At 39.9% G+C, this 24,010-nt stretch overlaps 2 protein-coding genes across 3 annotated transcripts; one reads left to right on the forward strand and one right to left on the reverse strand.

Annotated features, from left to right (window-relative positions):
* Positions 1-771: 771 nt before the first annotated feature.
* On the reverse strand, positions 772-20,804 carry xylb (xylulokinase homolog (H. influenzae)). Its single transcript, XM_074692952.1, has 19 exons — positions 20,734-20,804; positions 18,123-18,205; positions 17,966-18,035; positions 17,738-17,818; positions 17,556-17,642; positions 17,339-17,467; positions 17,181-17,246; positions 17,021-17,093; positions 15,849-15,967; positions 15,686-15,767; positions 15,046-15,086; positions 13,552-13,667; positions 12,558-12,673; positions 12,347-12,420; positions 12,162-12,258; positions 11,877-11,935; positions 11,702-11,789; positions 7,234-7,328; positions 772-2,386 (listed from the first exon to the last, which is right to left on the reverse strand). Exons 1-19 carry the CDS (start codon positions 20,791-20,793, stop codon positions 2,318-2,320), a joined length of 1,605 nt encoding a protein of 534 aa, XP_074549053.1. The 5' UTR covers positions 20,794-20,804; the 3' UTR covers positions 772-2,317.
* Positions 20,393-23,723, forward strand: LOC141807171 (uncharacterized). Of its 2 annotated transcripts, none has more exons than XM_074692953.1 (5): positions 20,393-20,706; positions 21,788-21,983; positions 22,681-22,830; positions 22,951-23,119; positions 23,191-23,723. In XM_074692953.1, exons 2-5 carry the CDS (start codon positions 21,944-21,946, stop codon positions 23,621-23,623), a joined length of 792 nt encoding a protein of 263 aa, XP_074549054.1. In that variant the 5' UTR covers positions 20,393-20,706; positions 21,788-21,943; the 3' UTR covers positions 23,624-23,723. The 2 variants fall into 2 exon arrangements, with proteins under 2 accessions (XP_074549054.1, XP_074549055.1); XM_074692954.1 differs by lacking the exon at positions 20,393-20,706 and adding an exon at positions 21,659-21,678.
* Positions 23,724-24,010: the final 287 nt, after the last annotated feature.

A 24,010-nucleotide genomic window follows, 5' to 3' on the forward strand; every position in this document is an offset into this window, starting at 1 on the left:
CTGACTTTAAAGCCCTTTGCACACCAGACGCGTATTTTTCACATGAATAAGTCACACGTTATTTATTTTTTTTAACCAACTGTTTAAAATGCAAGCTTCCATACCAGCAATGTTCTTTTGCTAAGAGAAATTGCGGCTTTTATTTTTCAGACCGGAGCCGATTTTCCAATCAAAATGTTCGTTGTTGACACGACACATACCACACATACCAAAACATTCAACATTGATTGTTTTCGAGTCCCAGCACCAGGTTCTTTACGACAAGAGACATAAAAACAACAAAGACAACCATAGACTGTAAAAAAAAACTGACGTACACTTGCTCAGCTCGAAGTGAGGTCTCCACAAAAACTGCTTCCCCTGGTGGCTGGCTGCAGTATAAGTCAGAAAATCCGGCTTTCCAGTCATTCCAGATGAGCTGTGGTCAAACTTTAAAAAATTAATACACCTCGTAGAAATGTTTCTCACATCTGATTGTCGTGGTGATTTGAAGATATCATTTGGCTGCCTTGTATTTAAGTCCTTTTTTCTGAAAAGTTTCGTTTTCATTAGTTATACGAGGTTAAAAATGAGGCTTTACGTCACGTTTAACCATGATTGACAGCTGCTGTTCTTGTGTATTTATTCGGGGATTGTAAAAAATGTTGGGAGGTAGAGCCAAGAAGTGATTAGACTCTCGAAAGAAAAAAAATATTATTATTTTTGTCACCCGGCTCCACTCAGATTCTCCCAGAATCCCTCACAGTCTCTACTGCGCAGACTCTGGCTGCACAACTGCTTCAATGGCTGTCCCGTCACAAATTGGTCTGTGACGGGGGTATTTTGGCTTCAAAACCGTACAATGATAAATGGCGGAGCCACGCTGTCCACTCTATATACAGTCTATGAAGACAACGATTACAAAGACACTCTTTTGGGGGACAATAGCGGCAGAGATTGAGAATTACGCCTTTAAGTTTTTCACAGTTCGATGCCATTTTAATGTGTCGCCTTTGGTGTGCAAAGGCTTTTGATCTCAGAATTCTGACTTTTTTCTCAGAATTCTGAGATTAAAGTCAGAATTTTTTTTAAAAAATGAATTCTGACCTTTAATCTAAAAAAATGTATTAACACCAAAAAAATAAAATAAAACTGGACTCAAAAAAAAAAAAAATCAGTTGGCCTAATCCTCTTTAGTATCAACCGGACCTCTTATTCATTGTATCAAGCATAAAGGACATCAGCCCTGGACAATAAAGAGAGTTCCGGAATGTCACGAAATGGAACATCAAAGGAACTGAATGTTTCTTACAGACCAAAACATCATAACCACTGGGATTTAATCAAGAAGGCAAAAACAATACCAAGGTCAACCGTAGACTGTAATAAAATTGACATCATCTCGCTCAGTTTGAGGTGAGGTCGCCACAAACACTGCTCCCCCTGGTGGCTGACTGCAGTAGAGGTCAAAAACCCTGTATCCCCAGTCACTCCAGACGCCACGTCTGTATTCTGTCTTACTTCTTCTGAAAAGTACATTAGATATTAGACATTAAAAACAGGGTTTAACGTCATATTTCAGGATGATTGACAGCTGCTGTTCCTCTGTAGTTTTATTTGGGGGGACTAATCCCTCAGAGTCTCTACTGCACAGACTCTGGCAGCACAATGGGGGTGCCTGTGACACGGGCTTCAAAACTGTACAATGGTAACAGGCTATATGCAGTCTATGGGGTTAACCTCATCATTTGCCATATGAAACCAATCAACAGAAAGCAGTCCATCCCATTCCTCCTCTGCCTGTTGACACTGGGGTAAAAAAACCATTCATGTCCATCAGCATCATATCAACGATGTTCAAAGCTGTGACATGTGCCTGATTTATGTTTAAAACTGGTTGGTAGTTGGTAAACAAGCGTTAACTCCTAAGTCTTTGTGTCTTGCTCGTCGTCCTGATTCACTTTATATAACCACCCATTCATCATGCATCTTCCTTACTCATGTGGTATTTAATTATACACTAAGTCGTAATGACTCTTCATTTTACTCAAAAAGTTGCTCTAATCAATCTCTAATTTAACATTTGTTGTGAATTGGCGATACATGAATAAAAACTATTTGATGATTCAGATACATTTAACTAAAACACTAAAATCACAGTCGATACTTCCTTTGAACGTCATCGCCCCGTTGTTACCTTCACAGCATGGTGTCCCATGACAGTGCTTGAAACCATTTTTGGAATCTGGGTCAAATTTGACCCGAAACAGTATCTAAGAGTTTAATCATGTTTGTGTAATCACACAGTTTTTTGATGGAGCTGATTGGTTTTCATACATCAGGGGCGTGTCTCCTGTAGAAGTCTCTCCTCCAATCGGGCGTAGCGCTTCAGCATCTGGTCGTACACCTGAAACACACAGACAGAAATATGAAACTGTTAGCTGGTTCTTAGCGGCTTTTCAACTGCACCTACTTCTACTGCTCTCTCCAGGGACAAGGAACCTTTTGAAGAACTGTCCTGGGGGAAGTACTTTATGAAAGTCCCAGAGCTTTTGGGGGAAAGGCCTACAACACTGAAAAATTCTGATTGGTGGAGCTCCCACACTGACATCACACACAGCTTTGACTGACTTGTTTTTTTTTTTCTTTAAGCCTGGTATGAATGTGACTCTGACAGCTCCTGGTGTTACAGTTCATAGTGACCCTGTAAACTGGAGATTGTTTTTTTTTTTCCTTCTTCTTTTTTTTTTTTTTTTAAATTCTGCATTTTTTAAAACTAAAGGAAAAGGTTAGTCAAAGCAGAGAAATAAATAAATGGATAAATAATACAAATTAATCATAAAGAAAAAAAGTAATATATCACAACCCAATTGAAAAAGGAAAAATTATGTAACTTAACTTACAAATGATAATGATAAAATTAAATATAATAATACCTCTAATAATATTTGACAACACATTTTATTAATTTCGTAGATGTGCTCTTTGATGTACTACTTACACTTCTCAGTATGTGATTTACTGATGAGTATTATGATTAGTAAAAAGAGTCCAAGAGGCTTAATTCGTGTTATTGAGTGGAAACATTCTTAAATTTATACAAATAGAAAAATGTTGTGCATACAATTCATGTGAACAAAAAAGGGCTGGGAGAGAAGAGAAAAAAAAACTAAAGACCCCAAGTAAATTGAACATTTAATAGAATAGAAAAAAAGGAAATAATTAGTCATCCGGTACAAATCAATTTTGTAATTAATTGTTATTAAGCTGCCACTTATTTTCATTTTTTTGTCTTTCTTTGTTCAGTTTTGGACTGTTCTTTTGCTTGTTTTGTTTTTTTTAAATTTATGTTTAGTGGACCCAAGGAAGAGTAGTTGCAACTCAAGTCGTGACTAATGAGGATACAAATACACAATAAACTTTGAAGCTGTGAATTATTTAGAGTTTTAAAACTGGAGACCTTCTGCAGCACATGTCAGTTTATAACAGCTCAGGAATATCCTAGTTTAGTTTTTATTCAAATCTCCTCTTCAGGTAAGTATTTGATAAATACCAAAAGACGTTTGGGAGGAAAACAACCAGGGTCACACTTTAAACTAAAACACCGGTCGATCTCTGCCACGGCTTTTGAAATCTTTCTTTAAGTCCAGCATTTCAGGCAGCTTGAATCCACTTCGTTTTTAGAGCTGGTCTCCTTCCAAGAGTTGATTATGGCGTCATCTTTGTCGTATGGCCTTCGTCTCTTTCTTACTGCCCTCTACTGGTTTGGAGGTATAGTGCAGCTCCTTCCATTGCTCTTTCATACAGCACTCGTCTGAGTTGTCTAATTTTCTGGGGACTTCAGACTTCAGTAGAAACCATCCCCTTTTTGAAGAATAGTTCCTGGAACTAAATGTTTCCTGGTACTTCTAAAATGCTCTGCTGCTCACATGAAAACTACTTTAACAGAAAATGTGTAATCAGTGTGTGTGTCAGCTCATTGTTTATTAATGAACCAAGCTGCTTAATTATGGAGGGCGAACATGAGTGATTTTCACTTCAGTCAACATGAAACTACATGAGAATAACATGGAACCCCACAGTGTGTGTGAGAAAGGGAGTGTGTACAGTAATATCTTTGTGCTGCCCTAAATATTCGCTGAACACACTGAGGGCAAAAAGGCTTGATCAGGATTGTAAGTATTCCCTCAAACAGGCTGTCAGACGCCTCACATCATCTGCTCGTCTTTGTTTCACTTCATTAACTGTTTTATTTTTGTAAACTGAATAATTTTGTGTGATTTTTCCGCAGACCTCACAGCGACGGCGTGCAGACAGAGGAGTTCAGGAGGTGACGAGGAGCAGACGGGTGGAGCTGTCATATATTTTAAAGTAATTTAAGCCAACTTGTGAAAATAAACGCTCCGTCTCCCCCTCTGAGGTGACCCCGTCTCTCCAGGGAGGCTGAGGGATGACTGACAGAACAAAGAGTAATGAAAAAGAAAGTGAAACCTCCTCACCTCTCCTCCTCCTTTATCAGCCTGTTCCTTCTCCTCCTCTTCGTCACCTCTCTGCTCCCTAAGATGAGGAGGACTTTGTTCCCGTCTGTCAAATTAAAATCTTTAATCCTCCCTCCTGTTTTTCCTTCATTACCAGTTTTTGGAGGATTATTTCCTTTCATTTAATCACTTAGGTCTATTTTTGCTCCTCCTCTCTCCAGAAACACAAAAGAAAATGAGAAAACATCTTCACTTGATTTTTTATTAAACTGGATTCTTATTCCTGTTGTTTTTTAACTTTCTAAACCAAGCACCATCCCATGGTGTCCAAAAGAAAACTGGGCTAGAGTAGCAGCAAACAAGCCGCAGTTCCCAAAGTGTCCACTAGAGGCAGTCTCCAGCAGTGAGTCAGTCCCCATAGAGCCCCATATTAAAACTCTACAGCAGGAATAAACATGTTTACATCAGATTACAGATTAAAGGGTGGAGAAATTGGGGCGTGGCCTCTTTAAGTGACAGGTGGGAGCAGCCAGCCGTGTGCTAGCTGTCTCCTTAGCTAATTCAGTCCTGGTCTAAACCTCTGGATTGTGTTAGTATGGCTATTCAATGACTATGACATCAAGCAAGGACTGTTAAGCATTGCTTATTAATAGTGCCTTCTTTCACCATGGAAAACAAGATGGCGACAGCAAACTGATGTCACAGCGAAGGTAACTGTCCCCTAAAGGCCAATTTATGCTCATTACGTACGGACACTGTCATTCCGTCATTTTGTCCGTATTTCTGCACGTTTTCCATGAAGCTTATGGATACAGACCATAGACTGTTTATGGAGTGGACGGTGTGGCTTCGCCATTTACCATTGTACAGTATTGAAGCCAAAATTCCCCCGTCACAGGCACAGCCATTGAAGCAGTTGTGCAGCCAGAGTCTAATTACTTCGAAAGTCTAATCACTTCTTGGCTCTACCTCCCAACATATTTTACAATCCCCGAAAAAAATACACAAAAATGGCAGCTGTCAATCATTGTTAAACGTGACATGAAGTCTTGTTTTTAACCTTGTATAACTAATGAAAACGAGACTTTTCCGAAAAAAAAAGAGGACTTGAATACAAGGCAGCAAAATGGTATATTCAGATCACCACAACAATCAGCCGTGAGAAACATTTCTACGAGGAGTATTAATTGTTTAAAGTTTGCCCACAGCCCATCTGGAATGACTGGAGAGCTGCATATTTTGACTTACACTGCAGCCAGCCACCAGGGGGAGCAGTTTTCCTGGTGATCTCACTTTGAGTATTTAACTGCCTCACCGACCACCGCCTGCTACAACACTGCCTCCGCTTTTGTCTTTTATGCAAGAGGTACATTAGCAGTACCTCCTCAGCAGTCACCATGCTTGTTTTTGAGTTTCGTTGTCATCAACTTTTGACTCTAGGCTGCCCCCTTGGTGGATGTATTCGTTAACTGCAGTGCCAACGCAAAGGACATGAACCTGAACCTGAACCTGACATACAGAAGTATGTGGGACGTCATCTTGCTTGGCTTGATGTGAGGTCTCCACAAAAACTGCTCCCCCTGGTGGCTGGCTGAGGATAGGTCAAATAATCCGGCTCTCCAGTCATTCTAGATGGGCTGTGGTCAAACTTAAATAATTAATACACCTAGTAGAAATGTTTCTAATGTTTGATTGTTGTGGTGATTTGAAGATATCAATTGGCTGTTTTGTATTCAAGTCTTCTTTTTTTCTGAAAAGTTTTGTTTTCATTAGTTATAAGAGGTTAAAAACAAGGCTTTACGTCACGTGCAACGATAATTGACAGCTGTCGTTCTTGTGTATTTTTTCTTCGGGATTGTAAAATACATCAGGAGGTAGAGTCAAGAAGTGATTAGACTCTCAATATAAAAAAATAATTATTATTTTTGTCACCTGGCTCCACTCAGATTCTCCCAGAATCCCTCATCATCTTTACTGCACAGACTCTGGCTGCACAACTGCTACTAACGGCTGCAACTGTGACAGAGGAATTTTGGCTTAAAAACCGTACAGTGATAAATGGCGGATCCACACTGTTTACTCTATATACAGTCTACGGCAGTGACCGTAACATCGTTTGAAACAGACTGATACATTTTTGTACGTATGGGAGGAGAAAGAGGTCGATGTGTAAAGGTCTCTGTGTAACTCTGTCAGCTCAGATTTATTTCCCGCAGCAGCTTCGTCCCTGCTTGACCTGTTAGATTTAGAGTGTGTGTGTGTGCGTTGTCATGTAATTTTCTTCACTGCTGTTCCATAAGGGAACAAGCCTTTTAATGAAGAGGCAGTGAGTCATGAAAGTAGGACAGTGTGTGTGCGTGTGTGTGGAGAATATTGAACATAGGCATCAGCAGATGTGTGTGTCTGTGTGTTTCTGTGTGTATACTCAGCCACGGGTGTAAGATTTCTGCCCACATTACATACATACAGTTTGTACTGTAGGCCTCATATATTGTCTCCTCAGTTTTATATCGACTCAGAGATGCACTGAGCTTTAACATCCTCCATGTTTCCTGGTCGATGTACAGAGGAAACACTTCCATACGACCAGACTGATCTTTACAGACGGTCGACCCATCCTGTCTTGATGCTGTCTCATGTACAACACTGAGCAGATTAGCTCATTTAAATGTTAAAAAGTGTGTGGGAGGATATACAACAGGAGAGAATTAATCTCTGGAAACAAAGAGGAACAGTAGCTGTGTGTGTTTTCGTCTATGTGTGGGTGTGTGTTTACCTCCTGTGCTGTAGGGTGCGGGGTGGCGACCAGTTGTGGTTCAGGTGCTTTCTTCACTGCGTCAGAGAAAGTAACTCCAGATTCTGCTACCAGGCCTGAAAACACACATCCACCAATCAGACGATCAGGCTTTTATGTCACTACAGTGTTCACCAAACAGGAGCCTTATTCACAAATCGAGGATAACACTCATTTAAAAAACACAAACACAAATACACACTCATAACATGTCTCTGTTTCTGCTTTTCAAAGTCCTTTAACACTACATCAGCGTCTGTTAATCTGAAAATAATTCTTAAAATAGCCGTTTTCAAAGCAGAAGTTAACCTATTTACAGCCTGGTTAAAAAAAACTCTCCTATTTGAGTCGCTAATTTTAAGCACACACTGTACAGGGGGTGAATTTTGTTCTAACTCAGCTGGTCAGAGGATCACAAGCTCGCCCAATCAGAAGCACAGCTCAGGGTCACGTGACCGACAGGTGCCCTATAGATGTACTCGAAGCCCTTGCCACTACCAATATGGCCGCTATAGCCGATCATTTTCCTTCAATTTCCGAAACAGACGGGTGACATCAGGGAGACTATGTCCATGTTTTATACCGTCTATGGTTTTAGGTATGCGTGCAGGGGCCCACACACACACACACACACACACACACACACACACACACACAGGCGCAGGCAGACAGACACACACTCACACACATACACACGTCTTCATTCATCATGTAAACATCGCCCAAAATGTTTAGAGAAATATGTCAGAAAATGTGAAAATGTGATGTTGCAAGTAGCCTACAGCATCTCTGAATAGTCAAACTACACAGGAAATGAGCGATGCAGATGCGAAAAACGCAAAAATCCAACCTGTTTCAAAAGAATAAATGACAGACAAAAGTTTCAGATCAGATCAAGTGTGCAAACATGACTGACAGAACATGGGATTGAATTTATTTTCGAATGTGGGTAAGTTTTGGACAAAACTTAAAGGTCCCATTTTATGCAAAAATCACTTTAAGTCTTTTAGTGAAATTTGTGGGTCTTTGGCTTTCCTCCCAGCCCACAAAATGTGATATTTAATGACAAAACCTGTACTTAGTGGCACTTGTGAGTGTAAAATCCTGACCTAAAACGAGCTGTTTGGATTTTCCGGGGTTGCCAACATCAGCGATTCCCTTTTGCGACCAATCAGGAGCAAGTTTGACCTGATTGGTCCACCAGAGCAGATACCCCCGCACCCCCTCCCCGCCCACTCACACACACGGTAAACAAGCTTCGTTGTTTTCTAAATATTGTGCACTCGGAGCTCATGGCGCAGCTCTCAGTGACGCGGAAGAGCGGGGCGGTATCAGCGGTGGCTCATTTACATATGAAGGCCACGCCCACTAAATCAGAGCGTTCTGAACAGAGGGGCTATGGGAGCCTGGAAACAATGCTGCTGTGCTTGATTTATTGGCTTTTTGGACCAAAACATGTTACTACCATTTCATGAAGACATTAATGATCCTTATTAAACTGCAGAAAAGGAGCAGAATATGGGACCTTTAAGTGGCCTTAACGTTCACCTACGAGTGAGTGTAACTTTTTACACAAGTGTACTTATATGAGTTGGCGTTTGATGTACCTACATGTGGGGTTAACAAATACCTAAAAGGCAGCTTAACAAGGACCTCTAAGTGGGCGTAACATGAACATCTACATCTATGAAGAGATGTAACTTGTTGCTAAGATTAGGTGTGACAAGCATCTGTGAAAAGGCAAATGTGCACCTACGAGATGACATAACGGCATCTTTCAGCGGGTTAACGTGTCTCTAAGATCAAATATAACATGCTTCATGTTAGAAGTCCCAACGTGAACCTGTCCAAACCCAAAAGAACCACACAAGATGTCAAAAGGAGATATTCATTTATGACACAGTTAGCCAGTATGGTTTTAATCTCAATCCCCCCAGCCACACACACACACACACACACACACACACACACACACACACACACACACACACACACACACACACACACAGCTGTATACACTGTACAGAAGGTCAGGACGGTGCTGAGAAAGCTTATGAGCTCAGCAGAACACACACTGCACACACACAGGTCGGTCAGACGTGCTGCTGGCTCTGAGGACTTTGTGTCATGACCTCATCCGAGCAAGGGATCATAGGACACAAACCATATCTGTTTTTTCCCATGATGCCCTGTGTTTAATCAGCTACCAGAGGGCAAGATGACCTGCAGAGTCAAACTATTTCAGCCCCTCTTTCTCACACTACAGGACACACACAAACACACACAGATCTCTGGAGAATAAATAAAGCTAAGCTAGGTGATTTTACTGTCCCTGCGGTGGAAAAGCCCTCAGTTCCTCTTAAAGTTCCTGGTCTTTGGGGGAACTTCCTGCAGTGGAAATGCTGCTGTTTTCCAGGTTTGTATTCTCACAGAGACACTCTCTCCGTCTCTGCTGACTGTAACTCTGAGAAAGGATTGCAGCTCCTCTGCAACATAAACCCATGACGAGGATTTCTGTGCATCCACAGTAATTGCATGAAGGGCCGCTTACCTCCCTCGACCCTCTATCCTTGAGGACGCCGCCGCTGCAGCTAAATGAATCAGCGCTGGTTATGAACATCAGGAGGATTGCATTATGTCTTTTTGAGCCCACGTAACTGCCGTCAGATATTGAGACAGGCTGAGGCTGAGGCTGGGGGGCTTTAAAGCAAACAGAGCTGCTGTTAGAAACTCGCCGCGCTCAGACTGCTCCTGCATACTGATCTGATGATGTCACATGTAAAGTCCTCGCCAGCACAGGCTGTTTGCTATCTCATCGCACGCTGCTCAGTCAGGAGAGTCTTTTCATCCTGAACCCCCAAAAACCCAAAATGCCAATTTAATGTTTAAATTATAAAAGCATCTGACATTGTTATTGTTATTATTAATAGTGTAACAATTTCTTCTTTCTTTCCCTTATTTACTTTTTTTGCTTCCAGTTATCCTTCCCTTCTTTCCTTCCTTACTTGCCTTTTTCCATCCCTTCCTTCTCTGTTCCTTCCCGTAATCCTTTTCCTCCTTTCTATCTCGCTTTCTTCTTTTATTTCTTCCCTGTTTTTTTTTTCTTTTTTCTTTAGTTTCTTTCAACCTTCCCTTCTTATTTCCTTTCCTCTCTCTTCCTTTCTTAATTTTTTCCCCTTTTCTCTCTTTCCTTGCTTCCTTTGTTTCTTCCCTATTTTTTCTTTTTTTCTTTTTCTTTTATTCCTTTCATCCATCTTTTGTATTCCCTTTGTTCTTTCCCTTTTTTTCTCTTCTTTCCTCAGTTCCATCCCTTTTCACTGTCTTCCTCCCTTGGTTTCTTTTATTTTCCTATTTCTTCCTGTTTTATTTAGTTCATCCCCTCTTTTCTCTTTCTTTCTCAATTACTTCCTTTTTCCTTTCCTAGTTTTTTTCCCTTTTTCTCTCTTTCCTTGGTTCCCTTAGCTTCTTCCCTGTTTTCTCTTTCTTTCTTTACTTAAGTTTCCTTCATCCTTCCCTTTTTATTTCCCTTGTTCATTCCCTTTTTCCTGTCTTTCTTTCCTCAGTTCCGTCCTTTTTTACTGTCTTCCTTTTTTGGTTTCTTTTGCTTTTTCTCTTTCTTCCTCTTTCCTTTAGTTCATTTCCTCTTTTCTGTCTTCCTTAGTCAATTACTTCCTTTTTCCTTTCTTCCTTCCCTTCTTTTATCCGTATTCTCTCTTTCTTTTTTTTTCTTTAGTACTTTTTACCCTTCCTTTCTTATTTCCTTTGTTCTTTCCCTTTTTCTCTCTATTCTTTACTTGGTTCCATCTCTTCTTACTGTCTTCCTTTCTTGGTTTCTTTTGCTTTTTTTTCTCTTTCTTCCTCTTTCCTTTGGTTCATTTCCTCTTTGTTCTCTTCATTTCCTTGTTACTTTCCTTTTTCTCTCTTTTTTCCTTCCTTTGTTTCTTTCCTTTTTTCCTCTTTTCTGTCTTTCTTCCTTTGTCCTTTCCATCTTTCCTCTCTTTCTTCCTTTGTCTTAAGTCCGTTTCATCTTTCCCTTCTTCTTTCCTTTGTTTTTTTCTTTCTCCTTTTTTGGTTTCTTTTGATTTTTCCCTTTCTTTCCTCTTTTATTAAGGTAATTCCCTCTTTTCCCTCTTTCTTCCTCAGTTACTTCCCTTTTTCTCCCTTTTTTTTTCCATCCTTGGTTTCTTAAGTAGTTTCCCTCTTCTCTGTCTTCCTGCCTTGGTCCCTTCCTTGTTTCCTCTCTTTCTTCCTTTGTCTTTAGTCCCTTCCTTCTCCCGCGCTTCCTTCATCAGTTCAATCCATCTTTTATCTCTTACCTCCTTTGTCCCTTCCCCTTTCCCCAAATTCTGAATTTTCCCCATTTTTCTCTTTTTCTTACTGAAGTTTAACTGGTGTGTGTGTGTGTGTGTGTGTGTGTGTGTGTGTGTGTGTGTGTGTGTGTGTGTGTTACCATGCAGAGCTCTGTAGGCTGATCCCAGGCAGGCTGAGTTGGACAGATCGATGGTATAAACTGGAGCGTTGAAAACGTCCGACAGAACCTGAGACAGAAAACAACAACATCAAAAACAAAAACATCAACAAACAACAACAACGTTATCAGACTATCAGACAATCAGAAGACTGACCTGCAGGATTTCTTTGTTGGATGAAGCTCCTCCTGTTGCCAAAACTCTGGTTCCTGGTACTAAAAGTAAACATCAGCTCCATCAGAGACTGAACGAATGAGCTAAAAGCTAACATTAGCATTTAACAACTTCCTGGTTAGCGCAACACTGTTAGCCTGGTATTAAAAGCTGTCTGAAAAAACACCTTGAGTCAAACACCTGTAATAAAGGTGAGAGAAGCTGAAAAGTAGTTGAATGCTAACTTTAGCTTTTTTGAGCTAACAGTTTATTGGATACGTAGCTTACTGATGGAGTAGCCCAGCCTCTCAGCATGAAGCCTCCTAGACAAAAACTGACCCTCTACCAGAGCCCGCACCTCCACCTGAGGACTCAGTGAGGACACCTGCAGGACAAGGACAGACGGTGCAGGTACCACATGAACAACTCTGACTTTAAAAAGAAAAATAACAAAGTTTGTCTCTTTCTCTGACCTCACTGTCGTCCGGGTCAAAGCGATGAACACCGACCACGGGAGGAGTGATCTCCATCACATCAAAATAAAAACCTGGAGACATAACAATCAGAAAGGAAAGAAATAAAGGAAAATTAAAGAAACAGAAGCAGGAAAGGAGGCGTAAAGTAAAATAAGGGAACAGAGGAAGGATGTAAGGAGACAGAGAAGAGGGAGGAAGGAAGCTTCACCGATGTAACCGTTGTTTCCAAGCGGTGTGTCTCTCAGGGAGGCTGAGAAGAGTTCCCATGATCCTCCAGCGCACTCGTTCCTGACCCGTTCCCTCGTTAGAGATCCATTCTTAAAGCTACACACACGCAAATACACAAGAGTTACACAAGAGTTACTCAATCTGTGACATCACTAATTGGTGAATATCATTATGAGAGCATGATAAACTAATAGTAACCAATCAGACACATTCTACTCTGTTCTTTGATCTCTAAGTAAGATTCCGGAATGTACATTTCCAGAATACTGAGTTCTGGAATGCTTTGATGTTTCTTAAAGAGACAGTAGCTAAAATGTAAGATGAGGGTAAATCTGGCAGACGTTCAGCAGCTTTCATCGCTACATCGCCCTCCCTTTGATCTTTAATCTGCTGTAAACAGATGAGACCTTTTTCCCCTCTATATGGAGGGTAATAGTTGTTATATATTAATGTATACAGTTTCTTTTCAGCCCTGAGAACACAAACCATTCTGTCTGTGTGCCACGTCCCTGCAGTGTGAACCCTCCTGAAGGTTAACTGTTTGAAAACACACCCATGACGTGTTCCAGGTGTAAAAACCGATGGAGGATCCTAAGGCTGTAGCAGCAAACCACCCAAAATGTTTCTTCCTCTGTGGTGTTAAATGAAATCAATAAGGCTGGAAGAGAGGGGAGCAGCAGTTTTTTAACAAACGAGTGCCTCGGCCTCAGTGGATTTTAACTTTCACAGCCTCTGGGCCGCCTGCAGGTCGCACCATTCATCTCTCTCTTTCTAATCTATCTCAGTCGATCCCTCTCTTCCTCCTCCCCTCCCTCTACATCCACTCTCCTTTATTTTCTCACTCCTTTTGCTTCTCATTGACGCTTTTTGGTCAAAGTCCCTAAAGTTTCTCCTTGATGCAATTTTAACCATTATCCCCCTTTTATGGCCTTATTTCTAAATAAAGGTGTGTGTGTGTGTGTATGTGTATGTACCACAGCAGAGCCATATACTCCTGCCAGTCGACAGGGTTACAGAAGATGTGACCCTCCAGCGCTGGACGAGGCTGCTGGAGCCACAGAAACACCGTATCACTGGTCCCCAGACTGACCTGCACACACACACATTCACGTTTTTAACACTTTGTAGGAACAACGTTTTGTTTGTTCTTTGTGTGGAGCGTTTCCAGTGTGGGAATTGTGCAAAAACTGAACGTGCCACTAGAGGGCAGAAGAGTTCAAGCGCTCAATAAGACCAAGGGTCTGCAACCTTTACTTTCATAGGAGCCATCTACTTAATCTTCACGATAAAGACAATAAATTGTATAAAATTCTATACAAAGTTAAAATTAAGTAAATAATTATCTAATCTTAGTGCATTTCTGAAATTGTGCATGTGATGTCTTAGTATTTTATTTTAAACACATTTGTAAATATTTCAATTTTTCTTTAATTTAAAGTTTGCGAAATTAAAAAAAATGAAATTTCAAAAATGTTGAAAAAAAACAATGCAAGTTTTAAATATATTGAAATTAAAAAAATATACAAAAAATTTCAAACATTGCAAAAATTTTCTAAATTTCTAAAAATATGAGTAATGTATTACATTTTTAAATATTTCAAGATTTTTAAAGAACACTCACACAATTTCTTTTTTGTTTTTAAATTTGAATTATTTGCAATTATTCCAAAAATTTGCAAAACTGTGAAGAAATAAATAAATTAAACTTCAAAAATTTGCAAACTTGCAGAGTTAAAAAAAAATGATTAAAAAATTGCAATAATAGTAATAATAATAATAATAATAATAATAGTAATAATAATAATAATAATAATAATAATAATAATAATAATAATAATAATAATAATAATAATAATAATAAATTTGCAAAGAAAAAAAATCCGGAAGAGAAAATTGCAAAAAAAAATCAACCAATTTTGAAATTTCAAAAATTTGCAAAAAATACTTTAATCTCATATATGGATAATATCACTGATCTCATTCTTTTTTGTTGTTTGCTAATGTCTGGCCACATATCAAGTTAAATTAATCCATCCACACAGAATTAAAATCTGCGTTTAGATTAGTCTTTTTGTAGAGCGGTATCAGGCTTTATTGACAGATATGATGCATATTTAGTTCAACAAAATGTTAACGCATGATTTTATCTAGTGTCAATGTTTTTAATCATCAATATCCTCTGTAAGAAAAATAAATTTCTTTATTGAAATAATATTTTTTTAAAAGCTACAAGGAGCCACTGCAAAGGAGTCAAAGAGCCGCATGAGGCTCCAAAGTGGCAGGTTGCAGACCCTAGATTTAGCCCAAAAGAGCTCATCCAAGCAAGATATTTGTGAGGAATTTGCAATATTTTTTGCACATATTTCTTTAAAAGACTGGTTCTCCATTAAAAGCAAGGCAAAGACTAACTTTAAAACACACATAGTGTACAGTATGTTGAATGATGGGCTTATTTAGTGTGAACTTACAGCGATGTCTCCTTGCTGGAGTCTCATTCCTGCCAGAGAAGCTGATGAGAAGAAAAACATTTATTTATTCATTATTTTTAAAGGTTTGATTGTTTCTGTTTTGCTGTGGAGGGTTCCAGTTTGTTTTATGGTGATCAGATGCAATTCAAAAGCAAAGCATCACTCATATTTGAAACCATTTTCTCATATATTATATATACATTATAGTGCAACAGCCTGTCACCTGCAACACAACAGCAACCCCATGTGTTCAAACAATGGAACAACCTTCATTTACAAACTGATTTTAACAGCTATGTCCACTTGCTCATCGTAAGTAGACTTCACCAATAAATATGTTGATTATTTGTGGAACCAACATGAAGAGGTGGACACACCCTGCTCCCTTACACACAGGTAGTCAACTTTTGGCTTTTCAGACTTTCTCAAACTAGACTTTAGCAGCTTGTCCTCTTGGAGGGTTTTCAACTTTGGAGTGAGAGCACTCTGCTGGAAAACTGGATAGTTGGATAGTTTTGCAGTTCCATGAGTGTCCACAAGAGGTTGTCTCTTCTAGTAAGCCAAACTATATCCAGCGAAATAAAATTGCAGTTTATCTGTAATTAGCCAATTTCAGGTGTCACTTTCAGTGTTGTGTTACCTGGATTGTCTCCAGTAAAAGCCACCACTCTGCAGCTCTCAGAAAAACCATATCGCTGCACAAAGTAGGAAGAGATGGGCCCCTGAGGAGACCAGGAGGAAGACTCAGGTTACATTTCACATCGACTGCCGGTCACAGAAAGCTCAGAACGGACCAGTCTCACCAGTACAGCTGTGGAGGGTAGAGGAGCTCCCAGCAGGCTGTGCAGATGAGGAGCAGTGGCTTCCAGGCAGACTTCAGACCAGGTTCTTGTCCTGATGTCCAGAAGATTCATCCCTGAACCTGGAGTCAGTGAACACATCATTAAGCTTTTGAGCTTTATCTGTGAATATTTTAATTCACAATCCATGGAAAAAAAAGCCTAAATCTAACTTTTAAAGTCATGTAAGAAAAGTGTGCAACTGTATTAGATTCAATAAACTATCACACTGTAAAAAATAAGTCACCCCCTGTTAGACATTAGACTTAGATGCATGTTTACGAAACCTTTTATTTGCTTTACTTTAAAAACTGTAAGGCAGGGGTCTTCAACCTGCGGCTCTTTGACTCCTTTGCAGTGGCTCCTTGTAGCTTTAAAAATTTTATTTAAGAAAATCATTTTTATTTTTCCTGCCACCACTCTACTTCACCTCCTACAACATCAACAGCCCACAAATTTTCCATGCACCCATGGCTAACCTCAAGTTTCACAGCCCTGGTAAGATAACTTAATCTACAAAAAGACAGATTTTAAATCTTTTTTTTAATTTATTTATTTGTTATTAATTATAAGAAACAATAACAGCCATAGTAAGGTAACTAAATCTACAAATAGACAAATGTGGAATAAATTACAGATTTTATTTCTGTGTGGATGGATTCAGTTAACTGCCAATGTACAGACTTCATATACATGCTCAATAAGTGGCAAGACACCAGTAAACACACACAAAATAAGAGATGAGTGATATTATCGATATATGTTATTAAACTCGGGTATTCTATTTTTTTCATTTTTAAACTTTTTCGCAAGTTTTTGAAATTTAAAATTGTTTGAATTTTCTGCAATTTTCTTATGGATTTTTTTGCAAACTTATAAGTTGTAATTTTTTTAGTTTTTGCAATTTTTTATCATTTTTTTAACCTCTGCAAGTTTGCAAATTTTTGAAGTTTTATTTACTCATTTTTTCCCATTTTTGCAAATTTTTGGAATAATTGCAATAATTTAAATTTAAAAACAAAAATGAAATTTGTGATGATTTTTTTTTTTTAAATAGGAATATATTTTTTATTCATTTTACTCCCTGACATGATCAACTTTGGTGTAAAAAAACTTCTGATCAAATGTTTCTGTACCGTCGCTGTAGTCGATGGCAGCATAATCACCAAGAAACAGAGAGGCGGCGAAGCTACTGACCAATGAGATCCTCTGAAAACACAAACACAGGTGTGATTTAATCCACTGAACCTGTTTTTAGTAAATATTTACAGAAAACAAAAGGATTAAGAGAATTACTTCAGCGCTCTGGAACTCGTTTGGTTTGGTCTGCCGCATCTTAGCGATTTGGTTTCCTGTAAAACGCTGAAAACAAACAAACAAAAAGTCATTCACTGCATAGATATAGTGTGTACAGACAGACAGGTGTTTAGACAGACAGGTGTTGAGGCAGAGACCTCATAGGCTCTAGATCCAGTGATCTCCGCCAGTCTCAGTGCGCCCCCTACTGCTCTCTGCAGGTCTTGGCACTGCTGACTGCTGCTGGAGTCCATCCATACAGGACAGTCGGAGATAGAGAAGCTGTTCTGGAAACACAACACACGCACATCAACATCAGCAGGTACCACACACTTACACACACTCACACGCAGGATGTGTTGTGCAGACTCAGACCTGCAGCTGCTGGTTCAGGTTCTGATCTGGATCCAGGTTTGTTAGGGTCTCAGATGCTCCTGTTCTCCAGTACACGCTGCCATGTTGCTAATAAAGAGAGACACATATTAGAAGTTGCAGTTCTTCCAGTGTCCACTAGAGGCTGAATTGTTTACTGTAAAAATCTTATGGATGGGACTCACCTGTCCACTGCCTGACAACGCTCTGACACGGGAGAAGTCAAGCCCCGCCTCCTTCATCTTGTCCAATAGCAGGTCAAGAGCCTGATGATGGACACAGACTGAGGTCAGGTCAAACAGCTGATGACCACGCAGAAGGAGTTAATGCTCCAACTGAGGAGTTACACAGTGAACAGAGACCTGAATCATCATGACTGAGTGTGTGTGTGTGTGTGTGTGTGTGTGTCCTACCTTCACCCACATGAGGGCAGGTGAAGTGACGGTCAGTTTGTCCGCATGGATGTGAACTCCTCCCTGAGTCCTGTTGTCAAGCAGAGAAACTCACAGTTGTAGCTTCTTCTGTTGTTATAATAAAAGTATAACTCTAACAGGAAGTAAAGAGTGTTACCTGAACTCAGGTAGCTCAGAGTCAAACTGCACATTGTTCTGATGAACCACATTCAGGTTTCCATCCACAGCCACCACCTTCAGCTTCAAGTGGACGGAGAAGTAAAAACACAAAAATATCACAGTTAAAGTTCATTATTAAAAAAATGCATGAGATCTTCACGAGATCTTCATGTGACTTGCTCAAACGATGACATCATCACATCTACCAATTAGTTCATGACACATTTGAAGGGCAGGCCTTATGGTGCGTTCAAGGCAACCCGTAACTCGTATGTTTCTCAGTTGAAATCTCCGAGTACCGACCTGAAACCGTTCCAGGCAATTTACGACTTCGGTTTGAGCGCAACAAATTCTGGGATGTAAACAAACCAGCATAGCAGAAATTCTAAGATTTATGCTTAGTCATTTCAATTACCAAAGGAGCCTGCAAGTTCTTTATTTAAGTGAAATGGAGGAGGGGAAACAGCGCATGAGGTATTTTCTTTATATTTCACGGTATATGTCGTTATTTAAAGTGTAAATAACCAGAGTTGCTGCAAATGTACAACGTGTGAACATCAGACTAGAAGTTTACACTTGTAGCCCAGTGATGATAGCTCTCTCTCTCTATTAGCTATTTCGTGTTAGCGACACATTTGTCCACCGTCTCGGACACATAATAGATTATAGTACTTAATCATGTGTGTAAATTGTGATTGCAACGTTTGAATTTACTTTACATTGTTGTAAAGTCTATTTCTCACCACGTGTGTCACGCGCAGCACCACCGCATCCATAGAGGCTGCCATATTGTTTTGGCACAGATTTGACGCCACAAGTCATAACTCGGAGTACATCGATCTGGTACGAGTTCACGGGTCGTAAGTTACGAGTTCGACTGCCGTTCCAGGGCATTTTTACGAGATACCGGTGGGACATATACGAGCTACAGGTTGCCACGAACGCACCATTAGTTAATGACACATTTGAAGGGTTGGCCTTGAATACCAAGGACTGTTTCCCAAAGCCCAGGTACCTTGCCTTGGAAGGCAGTGCCTTTGAAGCCACTTCCTTCCAATCCAAGGCAAGTGTCCTGCCTCTGCTCAAAAGGAAATGCTAATGGAACAATCTACAAAGGCATATTTTTTTACCATCAGATTCCTTTCACAAATTTTTGTGTAATTGGAGTTACATTGTCTTATATAACATGTGTTGCACTGTGGACAGTGCTTGGAAAGTTAAATACAAGCGTGGGAGGAGCTCAAGCGGCTATAAATATTGTCATAGCTTGCCACTTTTGTACGCTTTTTGCTTTTTTATTGTCACATCATTGACACTCTGAAGGTGCGGCTTCTCAGTAATTATAGTTACTTGTATGAACCAAAACAAGCTTGTGCCCTATTTGTCAGTGTAAAAGAGTCAGGTGTTGGACATGGTATAAGTTGTTATTTTCAGAGGTGTATTTTGTTGCGCATATTTGAATTGTAATTTACCGCGCGCCTCCACTGGAGCGTCTCTCTCTGGTGCATCTTTTCCTTCCATTTTTTCATTTTTCGTAGCGTTGCATGTTGGGTATTTATAGCCGTGGCAAGGCTAGGAAGGATACACCAGTGTATCCTTGGTCAATTAGCCACATGCTAACCAAACGGAGGACCTCCAGAGGCCATGAACATTGGAACAGCACTTGGACAGCATCTGATGATGTGGATGCCTACCCACGCCCACCCCACGCCCACATTAGGCCAAGGCAACAGCCAAGGTCTTCCCATAGCTCAGCCCCAACAGGCCTCCAGAGGGTTGGCCAATCAGAGGGCAGGGGGGTTGTGTAGCGGGGAGCCTTAAAGGGACAGCAGCTAAAATGGAGCATTTCAGAGGTTAAAATAAATAATTTTGAAACACCAGTGAGAGAAAAATAGCGATTATCTTTAGCTGTAAATCATGTAAAGCTAATTTGAAGGTACCTGAGGGACAGGATGAAGACTAAAACCCTGCTTTAACTAGCACAAACACATCTGTAGTCACATGTTAGCATACTTCTATTAGCTTAACATTGTAACAGTGACAGTAGCAAAGGTCTTTAGGAAGTTTAAGCAGGTGTCAGCAGAAACAGAGAGTAGCTACTGATGCATTCAAGTGTTGTAAGATTTTTCTGTTGGGTTTAGTCCCTCCAACAAACTATAGAACGTTATAATTCCTAGTTAAACAATAAAACTAAGTTTTTATTCTCATCGTGTAATTTGACTTAAATTTTAAGAGAAAGAATCATATCCGGCCTCCTCTAAAAGCTTATTTAGCACCAAAGTTGAAATTTACAGCTGTAACTGTTAAAGAAATGTGTCTGCGTCATTAAATCTGTCCGTAATTTAATCTCTGAAATGAATCCCCGTCTCCTTAATGCAACCCTCTGAAAACTGAGATATTTTAACGTTTTTTCCACGAATGTTCAAAGTTTCACAGCAGCTCCAAAGTCCATCCCCAGACCTACTCCGAAACCCTCACAGGATCACTCCTGACTTCACTTCTTCCGCTTCTGCGCGATAAATCAACAACTCTGCTTTCACGCAGCCACGTGCGCCGAGCACGTCACTCATCCAGAGGTGCAGGTGAGCCGACAAATGAAACAGTTTTACCTGCTGTGTGCTGAAGTCGAAGCCCAGATAGAGAGGAGAGTCCTGATCGGCGGCCATCATCACAGACACACAAACAGATACACGCGTGGAGCAGAGGAGGAGGAAGGGTTAAATATTTAAAGAGACAGTAACACTTTTTCTAATAAGTTAATAAATATACAGGCGTTAATAATTTTCTTCAAACTAACGTTAAAACAGGTGGTGGGACCAGTATTAATTAAGTTTTATTCCAAAAGATACTCTGTTCAAACAGCCACAGCTATGGAGGCCAATGAATGCTAGTAAAAAAAAAAAAACTTTACCTGTATAGACTGGTTTAAAACTCAAATATACTGGTACAAACCTAAATTATGGGGTGAAACCAGTATAAACTATTCTAATCTGGTTTACACCTTTAGAAAACTGGTAAGGACTGTTTTTTTTCTCCAGAAAGTGATGTAGAGCTGAATAATGTGGTAAAAGTGGTGTAAACTAGTATAAACCAGACTGTTTTGAACTGGTAAAACCTGAGAAAAAAATGGGAAAAACTAGTAAAAACTGGCTTAAACTGGTTCAAAATAGAATAAAGTAGTGTAAACCAGAATGTTTGGGGTATGGGAATATCCATTCTGGTATAAACTGGAGAAAAATTGTTATTTACTTGTATGAACCAAAATAAGCGTGTGCCCTATTTATCAGTATAAACTGATATTAAACCGATGTGTACCAACTGTTATGAGATTTTTCAACTGGTATGAATAAACAGTGTTAGCTGGTTTAAACCCATAGAAACAGATATGAAGTGGGAGAAACTGGTTTGTTCTGATGTGAGTCAGTGTTTAATCTCCTACCGCTCTGTTTGACTTCAGTAGGAATAATTTCAAACTGTTGATTAACCGTCTGTTTATTCTGTAAAACAAACATGACGATGACAGAAAGGTCAAAGTGCTCACGCGCCTGTCAAAGGTAAGAGAATTAAGTTGTTGTGTTACTTCTCTGTGCAGGAAACGCAGCACAAACACGTCTGCTCCTTACCTCCAACGATTTTCACTCTGTTTGTTGTTTTTGTTGTCAGGATCTGTCTTTTCAGCTTAAAGGAGCAACTTTAAACATGTAGGAGCATCTGGAGACCTTAAACACATCACAGTTTCCATGCTGTGTTCACTGACCAGGCAGTAAATACCTGTAGGAGGTGTGCTGCTGCTGCTGCTGCTGCTGCTGGGCCAACAGGATGTCCTTCTCCTTCTGCTGCACGAGTCCCAGTGAAGAGGGTAAAACAACACACTACACACACAACATATGATCTTAACACACGTTATACACACACATCACCTTTGATCACACTGGGAGCACTCCAGACGTACCTTGCAAACTTTAAACACACATCAAACATATGACACGCTTCGAAAACAAGAAAAATTTAAAACACGTTAAGACACCAGCATACAAACTGATAAACACATAAATACTAAGTACACTTTTGGCATACTCAGAACACAGAACACACACTCTTAGTTTACTTAAATATACTTTTAAAAGGCAACACACTTAAAATACACACTTTGAACGCCAACCAGAAACTTTCAGCTTTTAACTTTTTGTAAAAATCCACTGAAGACACTTTTTATCCACATTTAAAACACAAAACAAGAAATTCAAACACTTTAACTCAAACTTTTATCACATAACACACACTCAAAACACACTTATAGAATGCAACACATAAAATACACACTTTCAACTTTTTACACAGTTAAAATACATTAGAGTTACTGTTCAAACACAACACATACCTAAAACACACATAAAACTTCCTGTCAACTCTTCCGACGCAAAACTGACACTTTGCTAAATACTTGAAACACATTGCCACTGTATGGATGCTAAAAACACACTGTGTGCATGCAACACACTCAAATTCAAAACACACATTTAACCCACAACACATAAGTCCTGACCGTCTTGCAGGGTTCAGGAGGCATCCTCTGCAAGATGAGGAGGAAGAGGAAGAGGAAGAGAGCAAGAGAAGGAGCATAAACGTCTCTGAGCTCAGAGAGGAGTACAGAAGCAGCAGAGAGAGACAGAGGAGGGATATTCAGGTGTTAATATACAGGACAGGTGAGTTTACCTGTGCAGGACACATTTTATTCTTATTCTTTAAATCTTGTTTGTTTTGTATCAGATTCTTTTAATCTGATCCTGGGTCAGCTTTCACCTCTTTCTGCTCTCTGTCTTTAGTCTCTGTGGAGCTGAAAGATGCCATCAGCATCATCCCCATCAATCAAAGTTTGACGTCACCATGTGGACTGTGCAGCAGCTCACTTCCTACTCTAACCTTGGAGGGGGACCCGGCCTCCTGTGACCCCTGGATGGTTCCCCTGGACCTCCACCAGCACTCCTCTTCCAGGTTAGACTCTGTGCACATGTACAATGTTTCCTCTAAGTCCTCATTTAGGACTCTCACGTCTTTGTCTCCAGGCGTTCTTTGTCCTCCTCTAAGACTGTCAGCTCCAAGCACCACATGGATCCACCCAGCAGCTCCTCCAGTGATGTGGACCACATCAGCACCAGCAGGATGGATCTGATCCAGAGTCCTGTCTTCAACAGTCCCTGTGATGGATTCAACAATGAGATGCCAATTACCTCTCCCCCCAGCAGTACTGCATCCAGCCTAGATGTAGACCTGAAAGAGAACTGGTCTCCAAGTAGACACACCTGTAACAGCACCCTGAAGAACAGCAGCTCAGCGTGGAGGGGCTCCAGGAAGTTCTCGGCCCCCCCATCCTTCAGGTTAACCCGGCAGCTGAGTGTCGGAGGGGTGGGCCAGAACCAGAACTTCCCATTCCCCTGCAGAAAGACCAGGAGGATTTCTGAGGCGGTAAGGAGGCTGGGGATGTACTCATCCATCTGAGACTGCTTCACAGACTTTGTGTGAAGAAACATCTCAACATGAGCTGTTCATGTTTATATTTTACCTGTGATGCCGTAAAGAGACTCAATTTCTGTCTTTTTTTGTTTGTTTGTTTTGCTTGTTTTTTTTGGAACAATAAGTGGGTGTATTTTGACAAAACCATGCCTTCCTCAACAATCTGAAATAATTTGATACACACAAATTCTTACAAAAAATAAATATATAAATAAAATTAATGAAATGACTAATGTAGTTTTTATTTCACTGTTTTAAATTGAACATGAACTATTAATTTTTTTCTAATTCATAATATATATATATTTTTTTAAAAACATACAATATATATTTATACATAGATATGTAATTTAATTATATAATATAATTTAT

This window comes from Halichoeres trimaculatus, unplaced genomic scaffold (genome assembly GCF_033239565.1).
Source record: "Halichoeres trimaculatus isolate MK-OKI-2021-1 unplaced genomic scaffold, fHalTri1.1 fHalTri1_scaffold_18, whole genome shotgun sequence".
In the NCBI taxonomy this organism is placed as follows: Eukaryota; Metazoa; Chordata; class Actinopteri; order Labriformes; family Labridae; genus Halichoeres; species Halichoeres trimaculatus.

What these genes read in the sequence shown, in the direction of transcription:
- xylb (XM_074692952.1), bottom strand. Translation starts at nt 20,793, where the DNA reads ATGATGGCCGCCGATCAGGACTCTCCTCTCTATCTGGGCTTCGACTTC. An exon ending in TCTGAGCTACCTGAGTTCAG is followed by an intron (nt 18,036 to 18,122) that starts GTAACACTCTTT and finishes GCTTGACAACAG; the next exon opens with GACTCAGGGAGGAGTTCACA. An exon ending in CTGGATCTAGAGCCTATGAG is followed by an intron (nt 17,247 to 17,338) that starts GTCTCTGCCTCA and finishes GTTTGTTTTCAG; the next exon opens with CGTTTTACAGGAAACCAAAT.
- LOC141807171 (XM_074692953.1), top strand. Translation starts at nt 21,944, where the DNA reads ATGTCCTTCTCCTTCTGCTGCACGAGTCCCAGTGAAGAGG. An exon ending in CACGAGTCCCAGTGAAGAGG is followed by an intron (nt 21,984 to 22,680) that starts GTAAAACAACAC and finishes ACCGTCTTGCAG; the next exon opens with GGTTCAGGAGGCATCCTCTG. An exon ending in CACCAGCACTCCTCTTCCAG is followed by an intron (nt 23,120 to 23,190) that starts GTTAGACTCTGT and finishes CTTTGTCTCCAG; the next exon opens with GCGTTCTTTGTCCTCCTCTA.